This window comes from Centruroides vittatus, unplaced genomic scaffold (assembly GCF_030686945.1).
Source record: "Centruroides vittatus isolate TY-2023 unplaced genomic scaffold, ASM3068694v2 contig_18, whole genome shotgun sequence".
NCBI lineage: Eukaryota > Metazoa > Arthropoda > Arachnida > Scorpiones > Buthidae > Centruroides > Centruroides vittatus.
Window position 1 is genome coordinate 8038355 of NW_027121101.1, and position 17156 is coordinate 8055510.

The window sequence follows — 17156 nt, forward strand, 5'->3', positions numbered from 1 at the left end:
TAAAAACTCATTTATATGGAGACAGATAGAAAGTTAATATTTTTAAATAAAAATACTTACTCTGGTAGAAGTTTTCTGTAAAGAGTGGTAAAGACTCATAGCAGATTAATTAGAAAAAAGTGGAAAAGGCATATGAAAGTAAGGAAGAACAATGCAGATTTACCAAGGTTAGATATTGCATCAATCATATATTCGCTAGTCAAAAAAATCCTGGAAGAAAAAATGCATGGCAAAGAACAAACTGATCAATATGACATTTATTGATCTCGAAAAGGTATGTGATGGCATTCCAAGGGTACTGTTAAGAAAAGCTCCAAAGGAAAAAGCATTGAAGAATATTTAATAAAAGCAAAAAATGAAACAAAAAGTATGATCTATAAAGCAGTCTTGTAAGGTGCAGAAACTTGGACAGTGAACAAAGCACCAAAGCACAGGAGCATGAGCCACTACCAATAGAGATGAATTTTTGGAGAGGAGTGGCAAGTAAATCAAGAAAGGAAAAAGTAAGGAATGAAGTGATCAGAAAAGAGATGAAGGTAGACAAAAACATAACAAAATTTAAGAAAACGTAGTTCTAATGGTATGAACATGCAAGACATATGAACAAAGAAGAGTTGCTATAAATGACAGTGGAATGAGAAATATGAGAGAGGAAGAAAATAAAGGAGAATATGGGAAAGAGTGTAAAAAATCAGTACGAGCAAACATGGTTTGACAGAAAAGAATGATGCAACAATGCTGAATAGACAAAATGATAAAATTTTGCTATTTTTCTAATTTAAGTCTCCTGAAGAAATATGGAAAACCCAATGCATAATGAAAGTTTCTAATTTGAACAAGAAAATAAACTATCAAAAAAGGCATTAAATACATATAAATACCACTTTATTTGCTAGTGCTTTTGACGTATTATAAGGTGTCATCCTCAGGCAGATACAAACTCAAATAAATCTTTCGAACAAACTTTTCAAATTAAAAACTAACAGCTTTAGTCCTTTAGGCAGTGATGCGACCACAGAACGGTAATGACAGACAGACTATTGTGCAGTCCTTTGGGATGTATAAAGTGGTGGTGGGAAAAAGACTTTTTAACCTTGTTCAAGACATGTTTGTATTTGGAATTGGTATAACTCACCACAGTTACTGCTGAGTGAATGGCAGCAAGCTCAATGTTGGTAGTGGTTTGCATGGAGGGCTACAGAAAGGCCCTCTATGCAAACTGCTACCCTTACGACTCTTATAATACGTTGATAGTGCCAGCGAATAAAGCAGTATTTATACATATTTAATGCCTTTTGTAATAGTTTCTTTTCTTGTTTAAGTAAAAGATTGGCATGACATCCAACCCTCAAATTCGAAATTTCTAATGATGATGAAGAGGAGGATGATGAGGATGATGATGATTGTTAATACGCCGAAACAGAATTAATGTGAAATACTTGCAGATAGAAACTATTGAGAAAAAGATATTCCTTAAATATCTATATCATCACTGATTTGTTTTGTATATGCTTATGTGGACACTGCTTTGGTCAAAAAAATTTTTTTTTAAATAATTGTTGGCATCGGAATCAAGACAAACCAACTTGTGTGTTAAGATGACTTTGTCATCTTAACACAAAAGTCCCAAAAGTGTTTGAAAGAAAACCCCACATTCCTTGATATTTGAGGATGATTGTTGCAGAGTTAAATTTAGCATATGGCTGTAGCATGTGTAATGAAAACTGCATTGGGATATAACTCTTTCCACTTTTACATTTAAACTGTTGACTTGGCCTGTCATTACTGCAATGCTATCATCGGTTTGTGCAATAAGTTTGCTACCACACTTGAAATCATTCAGAACAATTTTAACATTCTTTAAAAGTGCTGCAGCTGAATGATCACTACTAATATCAGTGAAGTGGAGGAATCTTTCCAGAGTCTGTCCATTTTGATCAACAAAATGAAAAACAGTTGAAAGCTGTGATTTTATTACATCGGAGGTTTCATCTAAATCAGCATTACAAACTTAGTCTGCTTGAGTTCCTGCTTTATTCTGTCTGTAACTACTGAAGAGATGGAGACAATCAAATCATTTTAGATTGCAGAAGAAATGCTCCAGAAAACTGTTGATTTTTTTAAATAGGCCTAGTTCTCTAATAGTGGATCATATAGATGAATTAACTCCAGAAGTTCTATGTAGTTTCCTTTCTTGTGAGAAGTATTTGACTTGTCATGGCCACGAAAAGGCAAGCCCTGCTTTCCCAGAAAGCATACATCAATCAACCATTTAAGAATGTTGCAGTTTTTCTTGCTATTTCATTACACATCTGATCGCTAATTCTTTGATGCTCATTAAGCTGATGATCAATTCTTGTCCTCCCAAAAGTATTCAGACTGATAAAAGATAAAAGGTGAGTTACAGATTTCTCATGTCTACTGACAGTCACAGAAAGACAATTTAAATTCACAAACCCATTTTTACTCCAATCTCCATTGTCTGTTGAAAATAACAAGCAGGGCCAGCATGATAGTTTATTTAATTTTTTAGATCCAGCTAACCAAGGTATATTTGCCTATTGAGATATTTTAAAATGTCATACATACTTTCCATTCTTATCTTTATAATTGGAAGTTAAATTCAGAATCTCAGGATATGGTCTTGAGATTCCTCACAATTTCAATTTTTTCAGCAACATTTCTTCTAGAAAATGGTTTCTGTAACAGGTCACTGATTATACAAAACTTCACTTTCCATAATTAGCCCACTACTTATGATAACATACGTAACTCAACAATTCATAACTTAGATTTGAAACTACACAATACATGTATGCTTACTAGGTACTGCAAGCTTTTGATACAATCTGGTCGTGTTAAATGCTTCGAATGACATCATGCATGTGCACTTGTTTGCTGCGGCAAGCAATCGAGTTCCCGCAAGCATCACACTGACTTAAAACAGCTAGCCACTAGCCGTCAATGTAAAAGCAAACACAAATGATAAAAGAGTTTACATGTTAGAATAGATTATTATTGACATATTTGTTTTCATACAAAAAGTATATTGACAGTCAAAACTTTTTCTTAAGCATGCGGCACATGCTAAGCAAGCCCAGAGAATTTGCCCCTGCTTAATTGGTAAAAAAATTATTAAAGTATAAAAATAATGTAATGCAAAGGTTGTGTCATTGTACAGAAAATACTAGGTATATACAGTGTGTGTAACTGGACAGCAAACAATGATCAAGACAAGACCACCTTTCAGTGAGCACACTTAATAAATGCAAAACTTGAACATCCATTTTCTTCACATTTTTCAGAAAGACTACATTCAAAGCAAAACACTAAGGGTCTTTTGAATGATGCAGGTCAAATAAATACCCATATTTGAAAAATGCATACTTTATCAGATTTTTGAATCTTGGTGTAAAGAACCAAAAACAGATAAACAATTGTAAACAAATGAGAAAGTAATCTCAGTGCAAAAAAGTTTAATGTTTATCAGCATATCCTTGGCAAAATCTCTCTTTAATGTATTGATCATGGCACCTGAATTTTGTGCATCAACATATCTTTATAAGGTCTTTTGGATAGACCAAGTTTGCCACCTTTGTCCCCAAACAATATCCTTTTCTTGTAAGATACCTGCAACTCAACAAAGCTGGTTGAAAATCTCATTCACAACAATCAACATATTACAAGAATGTCAATTATTTTGTAATAAGAAAACCATAAACGCTATAATCCATGATTTGACAAACTGCACATAAGTATTTATATGCTAAGCATGTTCATATAAGTATTTATATGAACTTCAATAAATTATACTGTCTTACCCAATGTATAGTTCAATACATCCTGGATTTAAAAGGATGCCAAATTTAGTAGTTTAGTTATTAAAAACTCATTTATATGGAGACAGATAGAAAGTTAATATTTTTAAATAAAAATACTTACTCTGGTAGAAGTTTTCTGTAAAGTATTCTTTTGAATATTTCTGTCTTTTTCATTAGTATTTAATGATGGATCATTTTTCAGAGTTGCAGATGCTACTTCAGCTAGCATATCTAAGAGTGGGACTGAGCTAAAAGATTTATTACATGATGTTGAATTACTTGTATCCAATATATTTTCTTGTGACAAAATAATGGAAGAACACACACTCCCTGTAAATATAAACATTTATTTGTTGTTTAAAATATATATATATATGTATATATATATATATTACATGCAGCATACAAATATGAAAACATACATACACATTAGTAAATTATTTAATCATTCAATAATCTTTAAACCTTTTAGTCTTTCCTTAATCTATAATTTATAAGTCTAAAATAAATTTGTTAATTCAATATTAGACTTAATAAACAGTTTCTAAAAACAAATCTACTGATGTTGTATTGTTGAATCAAATACCTTTATACAAATCAAAAATTAGTTTCATTCCAAATTTGAAATCATTAAAAAAAAACATAAAAAGTATCAAACATATAAATAATAATACAATTGTTAAATATGCTTTAATTTGTCAATATCTGCTGTGCAAGCCTATTGAATCTAATGATGGAAGTGGCCGGTCAGATGCCTGATGGTACTGTAAATGCTACAATACTAATGATTGGACATTAATGTCAGATGAGCGTCATGTGTAACAAAGGGGGCTAATTAATTAGTGTCCCACGATCTGTAGCGCAATGATGCAGCATACAAGCAGGCATATCAGTCAAAGATCATTAGAAATTTGCACAGTAATCTTTTATGATATTTTGAGTATTTTTCATACAAAAATACAGTGAGAATTGTATAATTTTATAGTGTTTTCAGTATTATGTATACCCCAAATTAAAAAATCATGGAGCATTGGCTAAGAGAAGAGTTTTGAAGAAAAATGTAGCAAGTCTTCAAATGTTTCTAGTGACAAGCAGACTGAAAAGGCAGATACACAAATAAAGGTACAAATCTAGGCACTAGTGCTGTTTAAAATATATTAATGAACAGTTTGAGTTAAGTAATAATACTTGCTTTCCATTATTAATCTTTTTTATTTTTCCATTTTCAATAAATTGTTTTAATGTTTCTATTTGCTGTTTTATCTGTAATCATAAAAAATTGTCAGGGTTCCAACATTTTTTTTTATTAAGGTGAAAATGGTTTTGTGATAAAAATATGTTGGAAACCACTGATCTAGATGATAGATAAGTGGCATGTGTATAAATGTTTAAATCTACTTAGTACATTTTTATACATAAAACAGCTGTGATAATCAGATATGATTTTGAAATCTGATGAAAAAATTTTGGCTTACTTGTTAGTAGTGCATTCTGCTTATTGTAATTATTTTGGAACTCACCTAAATTGATAACATTAAGTGAGCAAGCAAGACTACAATTAAAAGAAATTCTAGTTTTGTTAATTAAAACATTTAAAAAATATGCTAAAAAAAAAATGTATACCTAGAAGATTTATCAACCAAAACTATAATTATTATTACTAGTAATTAATATATAATTTATCCAGTATTGCTGTCAGTATTGTTGCAGTCTGCTACCAACCTCAACAACAGCTAGTGTAGTGTAGCCAGCAATTTAAACTATTGTATTGAGAGCAAATAATGATTAACCTGGCAGTGGACATGTGGGGTGACTCAGTCACCCCACATGTCCACTGCCAGGTTAATCATTGCCAGTCACCCCAGTGATATTTGAATGCATGCTGTACAAATATGTGAGTATGAATTTTCCTGGAAACTTCCAGGTGCCTTTTCCAGTACCTTTCCTGGAAATAATTCTGAACATTGTCCTGTTATATCATTTGCCATTTTTGAAGTTTTTGTATGAAAAAAAGAAAGAATGTGGATGCTGGCTTGGGTGACTCAGGATAAAATCTCACATTATCTATAACATGCTAAATTTCACAACTGTTATATAATTAAATCACAAATCTATGATAAGTAATCACAGCTTTCAAAAATATGCAAAAACTGTCTGTTGATCTCAGTATAAATGTTAAATTTTAACTACTGTATATTTCTGCAGATAAGATGACCTTCAGATAAGACAAAGTATAAATTTCTGTCAAAATTTAATAGTTTTAGCATATATCTGTCCTATAAGACGACTCCCAAACTATCAATGGTCTATGAATTTAGTTTAGATCAGCAATCATCATCTGGATAATAATACTGTATAGCGTATACGAAATTATGTCCTATTTGTAATTTTTTGAATGAACAAATTTTATTTTCCTGCATTTGGCAGCACTGCCTTGCGATTGTTGCAAACATTTGCACTGATTTGGGCATTCGGATAATGACCTTAACTATTCACAAAAACGTCGTATGGGCTATTCTACTTTGTGGACATACTCTACTCTCTTCTACTAAATAATTACGGTTTGTCTGTCTTTTTATAATGGTTTTAATTTATATAAATTTCAATCTAATTTTTTTTGTATCTGTTCTATAAGACAACTCCGGATTTTGGGGGCCTTTTTTTATGATTCAACTATTGTCTTATCTGCAGAAATATACGGTATTTTTGACGAGACTGTGTCTCATCTCTAGAATCATGCAGCTGTCAATGCCTGCACACCTTAGAGATCTGAAGGAGTACATGTCAGGAGTTGCAATTTGGCACAGAGTATTTGGTGCCCAAATCATGCACACACAAAATAAACCAAACTTGTAGGTAGTCAGGGGACCGAGAACCGGGTCAAAATAAAATATGAAATGCTGAGACTGTTTCTACAAATAGGCATGAGTGCGAGATTTGCGCACATGTTGCTCACTAGTCTCGTCCCAAAATTGGCTTCATCATTTTACTTGTTGAAATTAAACAAGTGGATTTCATATTAATAAAGTAAAATAAAATGGAACTTTTGTGATCATTATTCTATAGATGTTTGTATCGTTTAAAAAATTTATGATAGTGGTCTGTGCAATTTGAAATTGTGAGTTTAGTGTTTGTGAGGTCAGAAAGGTTGGGGACCGCTAACCTAGATAATCGATTACTATTCGAACCAGCTTAGAAACCTAGAATTATTATTATTATTTTTTTAATTTTATCTATTTTAAAGTACTAGTTAAGACTGATAATGATTGCATGTTATCAGCCACATACTGAGACTGCTAGAATGAAAAAGAGAGCTTAAAAAGACCTATACACCCAAAGATGAAGATAATCAGATTTTGATTATAACATTTTTACAATGCATTTTAACCTGTATGTTTTGAGACCTACTAATTTTAACTGACTTATAACATTATCTATGATTACAATAAGCAGAGTCTACTGTATTTGAAAAAGTGATGGTGAAAAAGTAACCAGATATTATAAATTATAGGCAGCAATTTAAAATTGCAGCAATTATTAATTGGACTGCAATTTGAAAAAATTGTAGACCTATAAATTTCCACTGTTGTCTATCTTTCCTTAATCTCAATGGTGTTAGATAAATGAAATTCAAGACCAGATATAGAAAGCTTAGTGGCAGATGGCCCCGATTAACTATATATGAACTTCTGTTGCAAACCGAAAATAACATTATTTCAATTTAAAAAATTTTCCTCCAAAAGGAGCCAGATGACCAGCACAAATCCATTGCTAACAGAAAAGTATGATGTACAGATGCAAGACACTATAGTACTAATTTGAGGTGGAGAGCATATATTTGAAAGTAAATTAAAAGTATGATTAAAAATTACAGCCTGGCATTGTGATGATGTCACAATAAATAATTGCTCATTTGATTTAAGAAACTATTATTTAAAAAATTTAATTAATTTTCCATTTAATTAAATTTTTGCCAGATTCTCAAATTTCCTGATTATTACTTTATGAGGTGAATTTTACCAGGAAAATTTTCATTCAAAATTGTAACATCTTGAACTCTGTTTTTGACCTGCAACATTTCATTATCTGCTCTTTTCTCATCTCCTTTCTTTATGTATGGTCTAGTATTTAGGATAAATTATTCCTTTGCTCATTAAGCAACAGTTAATTCATCTCAACTAAAAAGTCATCTATAAGGTTGTTTTTCAGTTTGTCACTTTTTATTGTGAAACAAAGAATTTGTGAAGACAAAAATTTTTGTATTCTTCAATAATCTTGTTAGTGTTTGAGGACTTTAGTCCAAGTTGTCAGCTTGGTTTCCAGGTGTAGTTGACTGTATCATAATCAACAGAAAAATTAAATTGTGTCTGTTTAATATTGGAATAATACTTATCAAACCATAATGATAACAGATGTAGAGAAAACTGCATAAAAAAATTTTAAATTAAGAGCTTCTTAGTACTAAATTGGAGTGGCATATCATCCCAGTCCAAACTGTCATTAGCAGGACCTTTGTCAGAGGAACCTCATTAAGCAGGTTAATAGTAATCCTTCTTTCTAGTAACTCCTCCAATAGCCAATCCACAATGCTGTGTTTCCCAAAGTTTTTCATATATTTTCATTGTGCTTTGGACATAATTTCTCCAATTTTGGTATGACTTGCAAAATAGATTGTTTCCATGAAGTCTTGACACTTTGTTTCATAAAAGTTGCATTATTGCAACCCAATATTGTCCATCATATTTGCCCAAATAAGCTAATAGCTTGGAGTTCACAATGATATAGGGAAATCCTTACTACTGTGTGCCTCCACTGTTTAGCACATTCAACAATAATGAATTTCTTTTCATCATGAACCAACTTGACTTTTTCAGAAATTCAAGTTTCAGAAATCCATTGTTGCATTCTACAGCATGATTATAAAAGCCACTTAATGATCTCTGATTTCCTCTTCTGGCTGCTGGGTACATTGTCAATTTGAATGGAGTGATAAGGGACATTGTCCATCATTCCATTCTGGTTCATCACTTCCAGCTGATTCTCCATTCATTTTTATGAAATTAACTCAATTTCTTTGCATAGAAACAATATGTATAATTTCACAGAAATTTTCTACCATTTAGCTTATTCCACCTAAAACCCAGCTTCTGTAGGACCTGTCAAAAGGGAACTTTCTTGACCATAAAAATTAATTTTTTGTAGAAGTGCTTGCAAAATGCTATGCACAGTTGACAAAACCTTTTGCACTCACATTTCACAAACTGTTCTGAAAACAAGAGATAAATCAAACTTGCTACTGGACCAGTTACCAGAGATACACATGATCTTTTTTCATCTAGGAGGTTCTAATTTCTCCTGGGTTCTATTTTTGGTTAAAACTGAATGAATAGTCCTTTTTGACAGTCATTTTGCAGCGTTGTTTAATTCATTTGTACAGTTTTCTCTTCATCCATAAATCTATGCAGACTATTTAGGGTTTGTCGGTTTTTAAAACTTGATTTTGAAAAACCGGTTTTTGAAGAAATTTGTATAATTTGAAAACTGGGATTTCCCGAGTAAAAAAACTGGTTTCTGAGCCTATACCTAAAACATAAAAATTAATTAATTATTTGATTAAAAACATCAACATTTTGACACAAAATCATCTCTGGCATAAAACAGGAATATTGTTAAACACTAAGTTTCATAAAACTGACTACAAAACAAAAATCCCCAAGCCTAAAATTCGGCTCAATTCAAGCTCTAAATGAGACGGCTGGGACCTTATCAGAGCTGTAAAGCATATCCATAGGAGCAAAAAAGTCAAAGGAACCATACTTCTGCAAGCGACCCTTTGCGAATACAGCCTCCCAAAATTGGGTCACACGAGATTGATTACATAAATATCTTCAAAAACTTGAAAAAATGACTTCATCCAGCCCTAGGACACTAAACAAGTAGTTTTTAGTATTAGAGGGTACAAACAGAATAACAAAAACTTTTGATTCATTATTTAATGCTTTAAAAGACGATTAAACCCAGCTCAGTGGCAAGTGAGAGGGGTTTTTTTGTTTCTGGCAATTTTGTGTAAAATAAGGACATGTACTTCTCTGCTCCTTACCGACACCGGGTATTATAACTATAACTTCAAAAAACGAACCTGTTACCGGTGTAAATCTTCTTATGAGCGTCTGGCTAACGTTTTCGAACCTAAAACAGTTCTTCTTCAGGCGAAGATGGAATAATTTAAAAGATAGAATAGAACGTTTCAAATCGAACCGCTTCATCCAATTCCGTCATGGCTGACATGCGCTGTAGTGTCGGGGTGTTGGTTATCGTTTATGCGTGTCTAAAAGGATTTGCCAGGCCGATGAAATGTCGATCTCTTCTTTTTGGTTGATGCAGATATTATTACAGCTCGTTTTATATATAGCGACCGCTTCTAACCATTTTATATGTTCCGGGTGGGGCGTCGTTACGATGATTTTAGCCTTATCCAGTTCCGCGTTGATATCTTGATCAGACGCGTATATACTTAGCGCCGTGTTGAGTTTCCGGTGTTGTAGGTCGGCTTGGTGTTCTTTTAATCTGGTCTTTAACGAGCGCTTAGTGGAACCGATGTAAACGAGCTCCCTTTGCCATCTGTTGTCCCTTAGGGGGATAGAGTACACTCCGTACATTCTGTTGGGATCCGGAGGGTCTTTGCAATTTTTTAGGATTTCGGCTATTGTGGGGCCTCTTCGATATGCTATCTGCATCTGCTGTTTTTTGGCTATTTCTCCATATACTTTACAAACGTATGGGTTGTATGTGATAGGAAGCCTTGTTAAATCTTTTTTGTTAGCGCTACCGTTTGCTTGTCCAGCGGATGTGCTTCCTTGGTGATGTTGCCTGGTTATACGCCGTATTAGGGAAGGGTACCCGTGGTCCGTTGCGACCTTTTTAAGATATGCCAGTTCTTTGTCTAGCGCTTTCTTAGTGGAGGAGTACGAGGTTGCCCTTCTTACTAAGGTTTTGAAAGCGGCCGCTTTATACGAGAACGGGTCGCAGGAACCCTTAGGTATGTATATTGGTGTTGCCGTCGGTTTTCTGTAGACGGACGTTTGGATCGTAGACGCTTCTATCCTGATGGCGATGTCTAGAAAATGGGCCTTCGTGCTGCTTATCTGCTCTACTTCTATGACCAAGCCATACGGGTTGTTGTTGACAGTTTGTACAAAGGCCGCTATATCAGGCTCCGTTTTCCATAAAATGAGTACGTCGTCAACGTATCTCTTATAGAGTAAAATATCCGGAAGATATCGCGGGATGACTCCACTTTCCATCCTCCTTACCACCATCTCACATAGGTCGCCTGATACCGGGCTACCCATGGGGACGCCTTTTGTCTGTTTATAAATCGTACTTTCGAAAACGAAGATCGAATTGTAACAGACCAGATGGGCCATTTCCAATATATGTTGGTGGAATGCTTGATCCTGAACGTATGTCATTAGGAAATCTCTGAGGGAGCAAAAAACTGCCGGGAGCTTCACCGATGGGTATAGTGATTTAAAGTCAAGGACTGTGATAAGTTTCGGACACTCAGGTAGATTTTTCAGTAGGCCTATGAGGTTTTCTGGGTTTGCAATGGTGTAAGGGTAATCTTCCAAGTTTGGCGAAAGGAGTTGGTGGGTAGCCTTCTCTAGTTTTCTTGTAGGTGCTCTTGCTTTGTCTACTATTGGACGAAGTTGTTGGCCCTCTTTATGAGTTTTAGCATACGCAAAGAGCTTAGGTGTGTCCGGTGAGTCTACTATCAAGTCCTGTAAGGCTAGACGTTTCGCTAACTTCGATGTTGCAAAGCGTTTCACCCTATTCTGCAGTTTATCCACAACGACATCGTTTTCTCGTTCACATTGGGTGATATTGATGTAGTCATGCAGTTCTCGTTGGTATGTGCTCCGTTTCATAATAACCAAAGATTTCGATTTATCTGCTCTGGTGAGGATAATATCGTTCCTTTTCATCCATTTGCTGGCTAGCCGTAGTTTCATTCTTAACGTCATCATTTCCGGGTTTTCTTTGGCTCTTATGGTCCTCAGTGTGGTTATCCATCTATAATATTCTTTCTGTTTATCGGGTAGGTTTTTTATTAAGAATAATAATATGTAAATTTACAAATGTATTCTAGCTATGAATTTTGAAATTTGCTTCATAAATTTATTGTTTCCTTGCCAAAAAACTGATTGGATTAGATTCTAATATTTAAAAAAGAACCTTTCCTTATTTTTTTGCATCATAAATAAATTTGTGCAAAACTAATCAAACTTATGGTAAATTTTTTTTAAATTTATGCATATCTGAGGAAATACTCTAATCTGAATACTTACGAATTACAGAAAAATTATTTTTCATTGCACATTAAAAACTATATAATGCAAATAGCAAATATTTTCATAAAGTATCTGAAAAACTGTTAAGTTTTCAATGAATTTTAAATTCATTCTGAAATCAAATTGTGGAATGAAGTCTAGTAATACTAAATTAATTATTCAAAAAATTAAAATTCAGAACTTATATATCTATTGCCCAAGAAACAAAATTGAAAATCAAGTAAGCAGATTATTATAACTTAAGCTTTTGAATATTTTTGACACTTCATAAAATTCAGTTTTGATATGTGATCAGTTCTGTCAACATGTGAATGAATTTATGGGAAGCTAAAAGTAAATTTCCTAACTTTCAAAGATATTTCCATAATCCAAATTCTTGACTGTTCCAAATTTTATTTAAAATGTAAAGTATGACCTATTAATTACATAATCTAAGGAAAAAAATAGAACAAAACTGATACACAAAATTTAATTCTGCAGAATATTTGGTGTATTATTTCATCTATTTTTAATAAAAGTTTTATGATACATATAATGATTCAATATTAGTTTTCACAAAAGTGAAAATTGTATTTGTACACAATGTCATCACCAGTGCTGCTGTTTCTAGGGTAATTTCACCCTCTCAGGGTAATGTTTAGGGTAGTCTTATATTTAGGGTAAATCTTGGATAAAACTATCCTTTGATCCTTACCCATTGCACCACAAGTTTCACCAGAAAAAGTCTTAGCCTAAAACAGTTCTGTTTTCCCCTATAACTAAAGGGTTTTAGGATAGATCAACAGAAGCTAAAGAAATAAAGCAGATTGGTGCTAGGTACATGGGTGTAAACTGTATATTACACCCAAGTATGATTTTGCTTTTCTCAGCCATCTAGCCATTGGGCCATTGGCACTCTCCATATCAGATGTAAATTAATACCTCTGATAAAGCCTAAAAATCCTAAGACATTTTAGCTATTAAGATTTTTAAAAACAACAAATTAGGAATTGTTCCAATTATTATTTCACGATAATAGTACAGGGATCTGCGTCATAGACTGATTCGTCTTATTATTATTTTTTTTTATACAAGCACGAGCTCAGAGTTTTCTCAATTTAGGGTAGCCTAATCTAGGGTAAAACGAAGGTATCATTGGGGTAGTTCCACCAGAAGCAGGTGGCAGCACCGGTCATTACAGTCATAATTCACAATAATACTGTATTTTCCTGTATTTATTTGAAATAGCAAACAAATTATCAGAATTAAATCTACGATCAGCAAACCACATCAGTGACATAAAAGAGAAGAAATGACATCACAAATTTCATGAAATCTTTCCATATTCAATTGGTATATATCAACCCAAATATACAATTTACAAGTTACTTAAATTATTAATTTGAATCATTATATGCACATATTTCTTATAATGAAACTAAATCATTAAATAGCAAAAATTAAACAAAATCCAAAAATTATTAATAAGCAGATATATAATTGAAACGTTATAGTTTTTATTAATACTTACCGCCGTTAATATTTATTTAAAACACTGAAAAAATTAATTATTCTTCCTTTCAAAACTAAGCCTACTTTTAAAATGAAAATTGTTTGACGTCAACAACAAAAAAAAAACATCAAACTTATATAATAAGAGATTGGTTCGTTGCTTGATTTTATTTGATTATTTAATTAAGTCAATCGAATAAAATCAAGCGAAACAAAACAAAGTCGAAGAAAACTTTTTCGTGATATGCAACAATTAATTATAAAAACGCTCTTGTTTTTTGTTGATCGCTAGGCTTAACTTTAAATGTTGTTCTACTTGTCTTGACGTCAATTTTCGTGTTCATTAAGAATATGACGCTCAAGTGTAGATTATAAGTTTAAATATACGCATTTTAAGAACTTTAGACGAAAATACATTACCTGATTGTCTTATTTTACTATTGCAATCCATTTTGATACGTTTTCCTTTATAACCAGTAGACGCCATCGTTCGTCTGCTTATGTTCTGGCTGTAATCTCGTTATCAGAAACAAAACACAAAATTTATTTTTCGTTTTTTTTTTTTAAATTCAATCTTAATAAATTGTTTAATTTTATTAATATTATAAAATATTTCGTATTAAATTAAATATATATATACGTTTTATAATATTGGTGTAATTTATAATTATTATTGTCATGTGATTAATATGTGACATTGAAAACGTAAAAAAATTTAGGTCAAATGTATCTCCCCGGCTTTGGATTATAAATTGACTGTATAAGTAATCTGTACAGAAATCTTACGTAAGAAACGACTGGATCGGAATGTCATGCAAAATATATAAAAAATAACTTAAATACAATACTCCGACTATGATATCAAAAGCCATTCTTTGCTGTTAAATACAACACAGTATCATTTTAAAGTTAAATCATTAAATGAAGAGCGTGTAAAATGTTCTAAGTTAAATATTTGGTGCAATTTTTTAATGTTTATGTTAAATTATATTATTATACCAAAGGAATGTTTCATGACATACACACTGTGTTTATACATGATTTTGAATTCCATAAGTATAGTGTTATGGGTGTAGTCTAACCATAAAATACCGTATGACAATTCGTTTATAATTAACGATTATGGTATTCGTGGACGCGCTCCGCTCGTGTGCCAAACTTCCATTCGTGCCATAATCGCCCATATGATAAACTAATTGCATAATATACTATTTTAATTTGACTTTTTCTGCTCTATGGTTCATAAGAGAGTCTTTTTCAACAGAGCCACAATGGAGCAGCCGAGTGGTGCAAGATGGAGCCGCATACCGACCACAAAAAATTCCTGGAGTTTTCTGTTCGGATTCGATTTTAGGGCTCCTCAGGTTCGAATGGCAGTTATATTGTCTAGGTCACACACACTTTCTGGAAGCTACCACCCGTCGTCACATGACACGATATTTACTTTTAGTCATATGTGGTTCCCGCACTGTCAACCTACCGCTCTGGGTGGATTCTGAGTCGAAAAATCTCAAAATATTTTCGGGAGTTGTCTATCGGGATATGTCGGCCCGTTCTTCGCCACTCAGATGCCACCTTGTGGGCCAGGTTAAACCCATAATGTGCTTGCTAAAAAGAGATCCTCTTAATGGCCACAGGACAAAACGATCGAAAAATAAAAAAATAAACATAAATAAAAAAAGTAAGTAAAAATTTTAGTTTTTAAGGAAAATATGGTAAAGAGTTTTCCGAGAGTTTTTAAAGTCTAGCCTCTCCGCATCCATGATGATATAGGAATTTAAACAAAATTTTTAAATTGTTAACTTTAAAATTTTTAATTGTTATAAAATTCTACAGGTAGATATATTAAAAATTTCTTTTGTTTTAAGTATATTTAATGTCGAACGAAAAAACGAATAAAAAATCTCAAAAGTAGTCTACAGAAAGATTTAAAAACAAAAAAATTATCAGTTGTAACAAAGATAAACAAATTACAAAATCACAAAGGAATTAAAAAAATAATCACAGTAATCATAAGGTTTATAGCCAGTATTTTGATTAAATTATTGGATTAATGGATAAATAATATAAATATACACTTTACGTCCACCAAATTAAAATTTAAAATCTATTATTTCTGTTAATTATATCTCAGTTTAAGTGATGCCATTAGACAACATATTTTTTCTCGTCATATTATTGGCTAACTATAATTAAGACCATGTTTTTTTTTTTATCAAAACTGCAGAGTTTCTGATTACACTTATCATTTTGCAACGTTGCAAAAATGATGTGTAATCAGAAAAACCAAATCGTAAAAACTACCTGAAAGAAATACTATACGTTTATTTAAAGTTAATCGTTCTTAGTCAAAAGAAACAAAAAAATATTAATATCTTTTTTTAATCCAATGTGCCCACAAACATCTAGCCACGAGCAAAAGAGATCTTTCCAGCGTTGCATGAGAATATGTATATGGTGCATGATTATTTCAGCGTTAAATAACCGAAGAAATCAATTTGAGACGATTGAGCATACAACATTACATATTTACGCATAATTAACATACAAATAGTATCCGACTGTAAATAATAAAGACAATATTGCAGAAACTGATACAAAAAGTAGGCTTTATTTTGTTGGAGAACATGTTCAAACATGTTTATAAAGATATAGACAGGTCATGAGCAACCCGTGGTCCGTGGAGCTCATGTGGTCCTAATATGCAGCTTCCGGGGTTTGGCAACGTAATTTTATTTTTTTATTTTCTGTCTCGAGCCATTATACAACTCTGAGTCACGAAGAACATTCAAACAAACTTGACCAGTAAAAAGACGAGACTAAACTATATATTACTAGTTTGCATATAGTATTTTAATACTGTACTGATGATTGTAGAGTATGTTGGTACTAGGTGGCTTAAGACCTGAAATTCCGTAAAAAAAATTGCATGCGGCCTGCCGGAAGCATATAAAGTTCACAAGTGGTCCGCATCAAGGTTGCTCATCACAGATACAGAGGGTCGTCCCTCACCTCCCGGTCGCCCCATTGTGGGCCTGGCCGAATCCATAATGGGCCTACTAAAAGAGGCCCTCTTAGTGCCCACAGGGCGGAAAGAGTTAAAAAAAAAAAAAAAAAAGATATAGAGGGTCGTGTGGCATTATGAGTGGCACGTAGTCTGTACGGAAGGTGAAATTCCCAGTGTCACCGTTACACAGGCCATAATTGAATTTGAAGATTCTGGTGCAAAAATCAAATTCATGAAAATAATGTACAAATGGTAGACATTATGTAACATTTTTAATTAAAAATTCTGCATACATTCTATAAGTGAATATCCTTATTAATCCGTCAAAACTTTACGATGAATCGTCTCGAGTTGGGTTTTGTGACTCGAGAATGTCCGTAAGATGGTTCGAGGAAAGCTACACCTCCACACTCAACAAGTAAATATATACAGTTTATTTACACAACAAATATTTACAAGATGTACAAATTCGACAACATTACATAC

General features: G+C 32.8%; 1 protein-coding gene across 2 annotated transcripts in view; it reads right to left on the reverse strand.

Annotated features, from left to right (window-relative positions):
- The window catches only part of LOC136969652 (uncharacterized), a 77030-nt gene extending 62821 nt beyond the window's left edge, over positions 1-14209 (reverse strand). Inside the window, exons 1-2 of one of the 2 annotated variants that reach the window (XM_067263935.1) lie at positions 14084-14209; positions 3943-4151 (exon numbers count right to left, since the gene is read on the reverse strand). In XM_067263935.1, coding sequence (XP_067120036.1) covers positions 3943-4151; positions 14084-14150 — 276 coding nt within the window. In that variant the 5' untranslated portion in view covers positions 14151-14209. The other variant, XM_067263936.1, reaches the window with a different exon arrangement.
- Positions 14210-17156: the final 2947 nt, after the last annotated feature.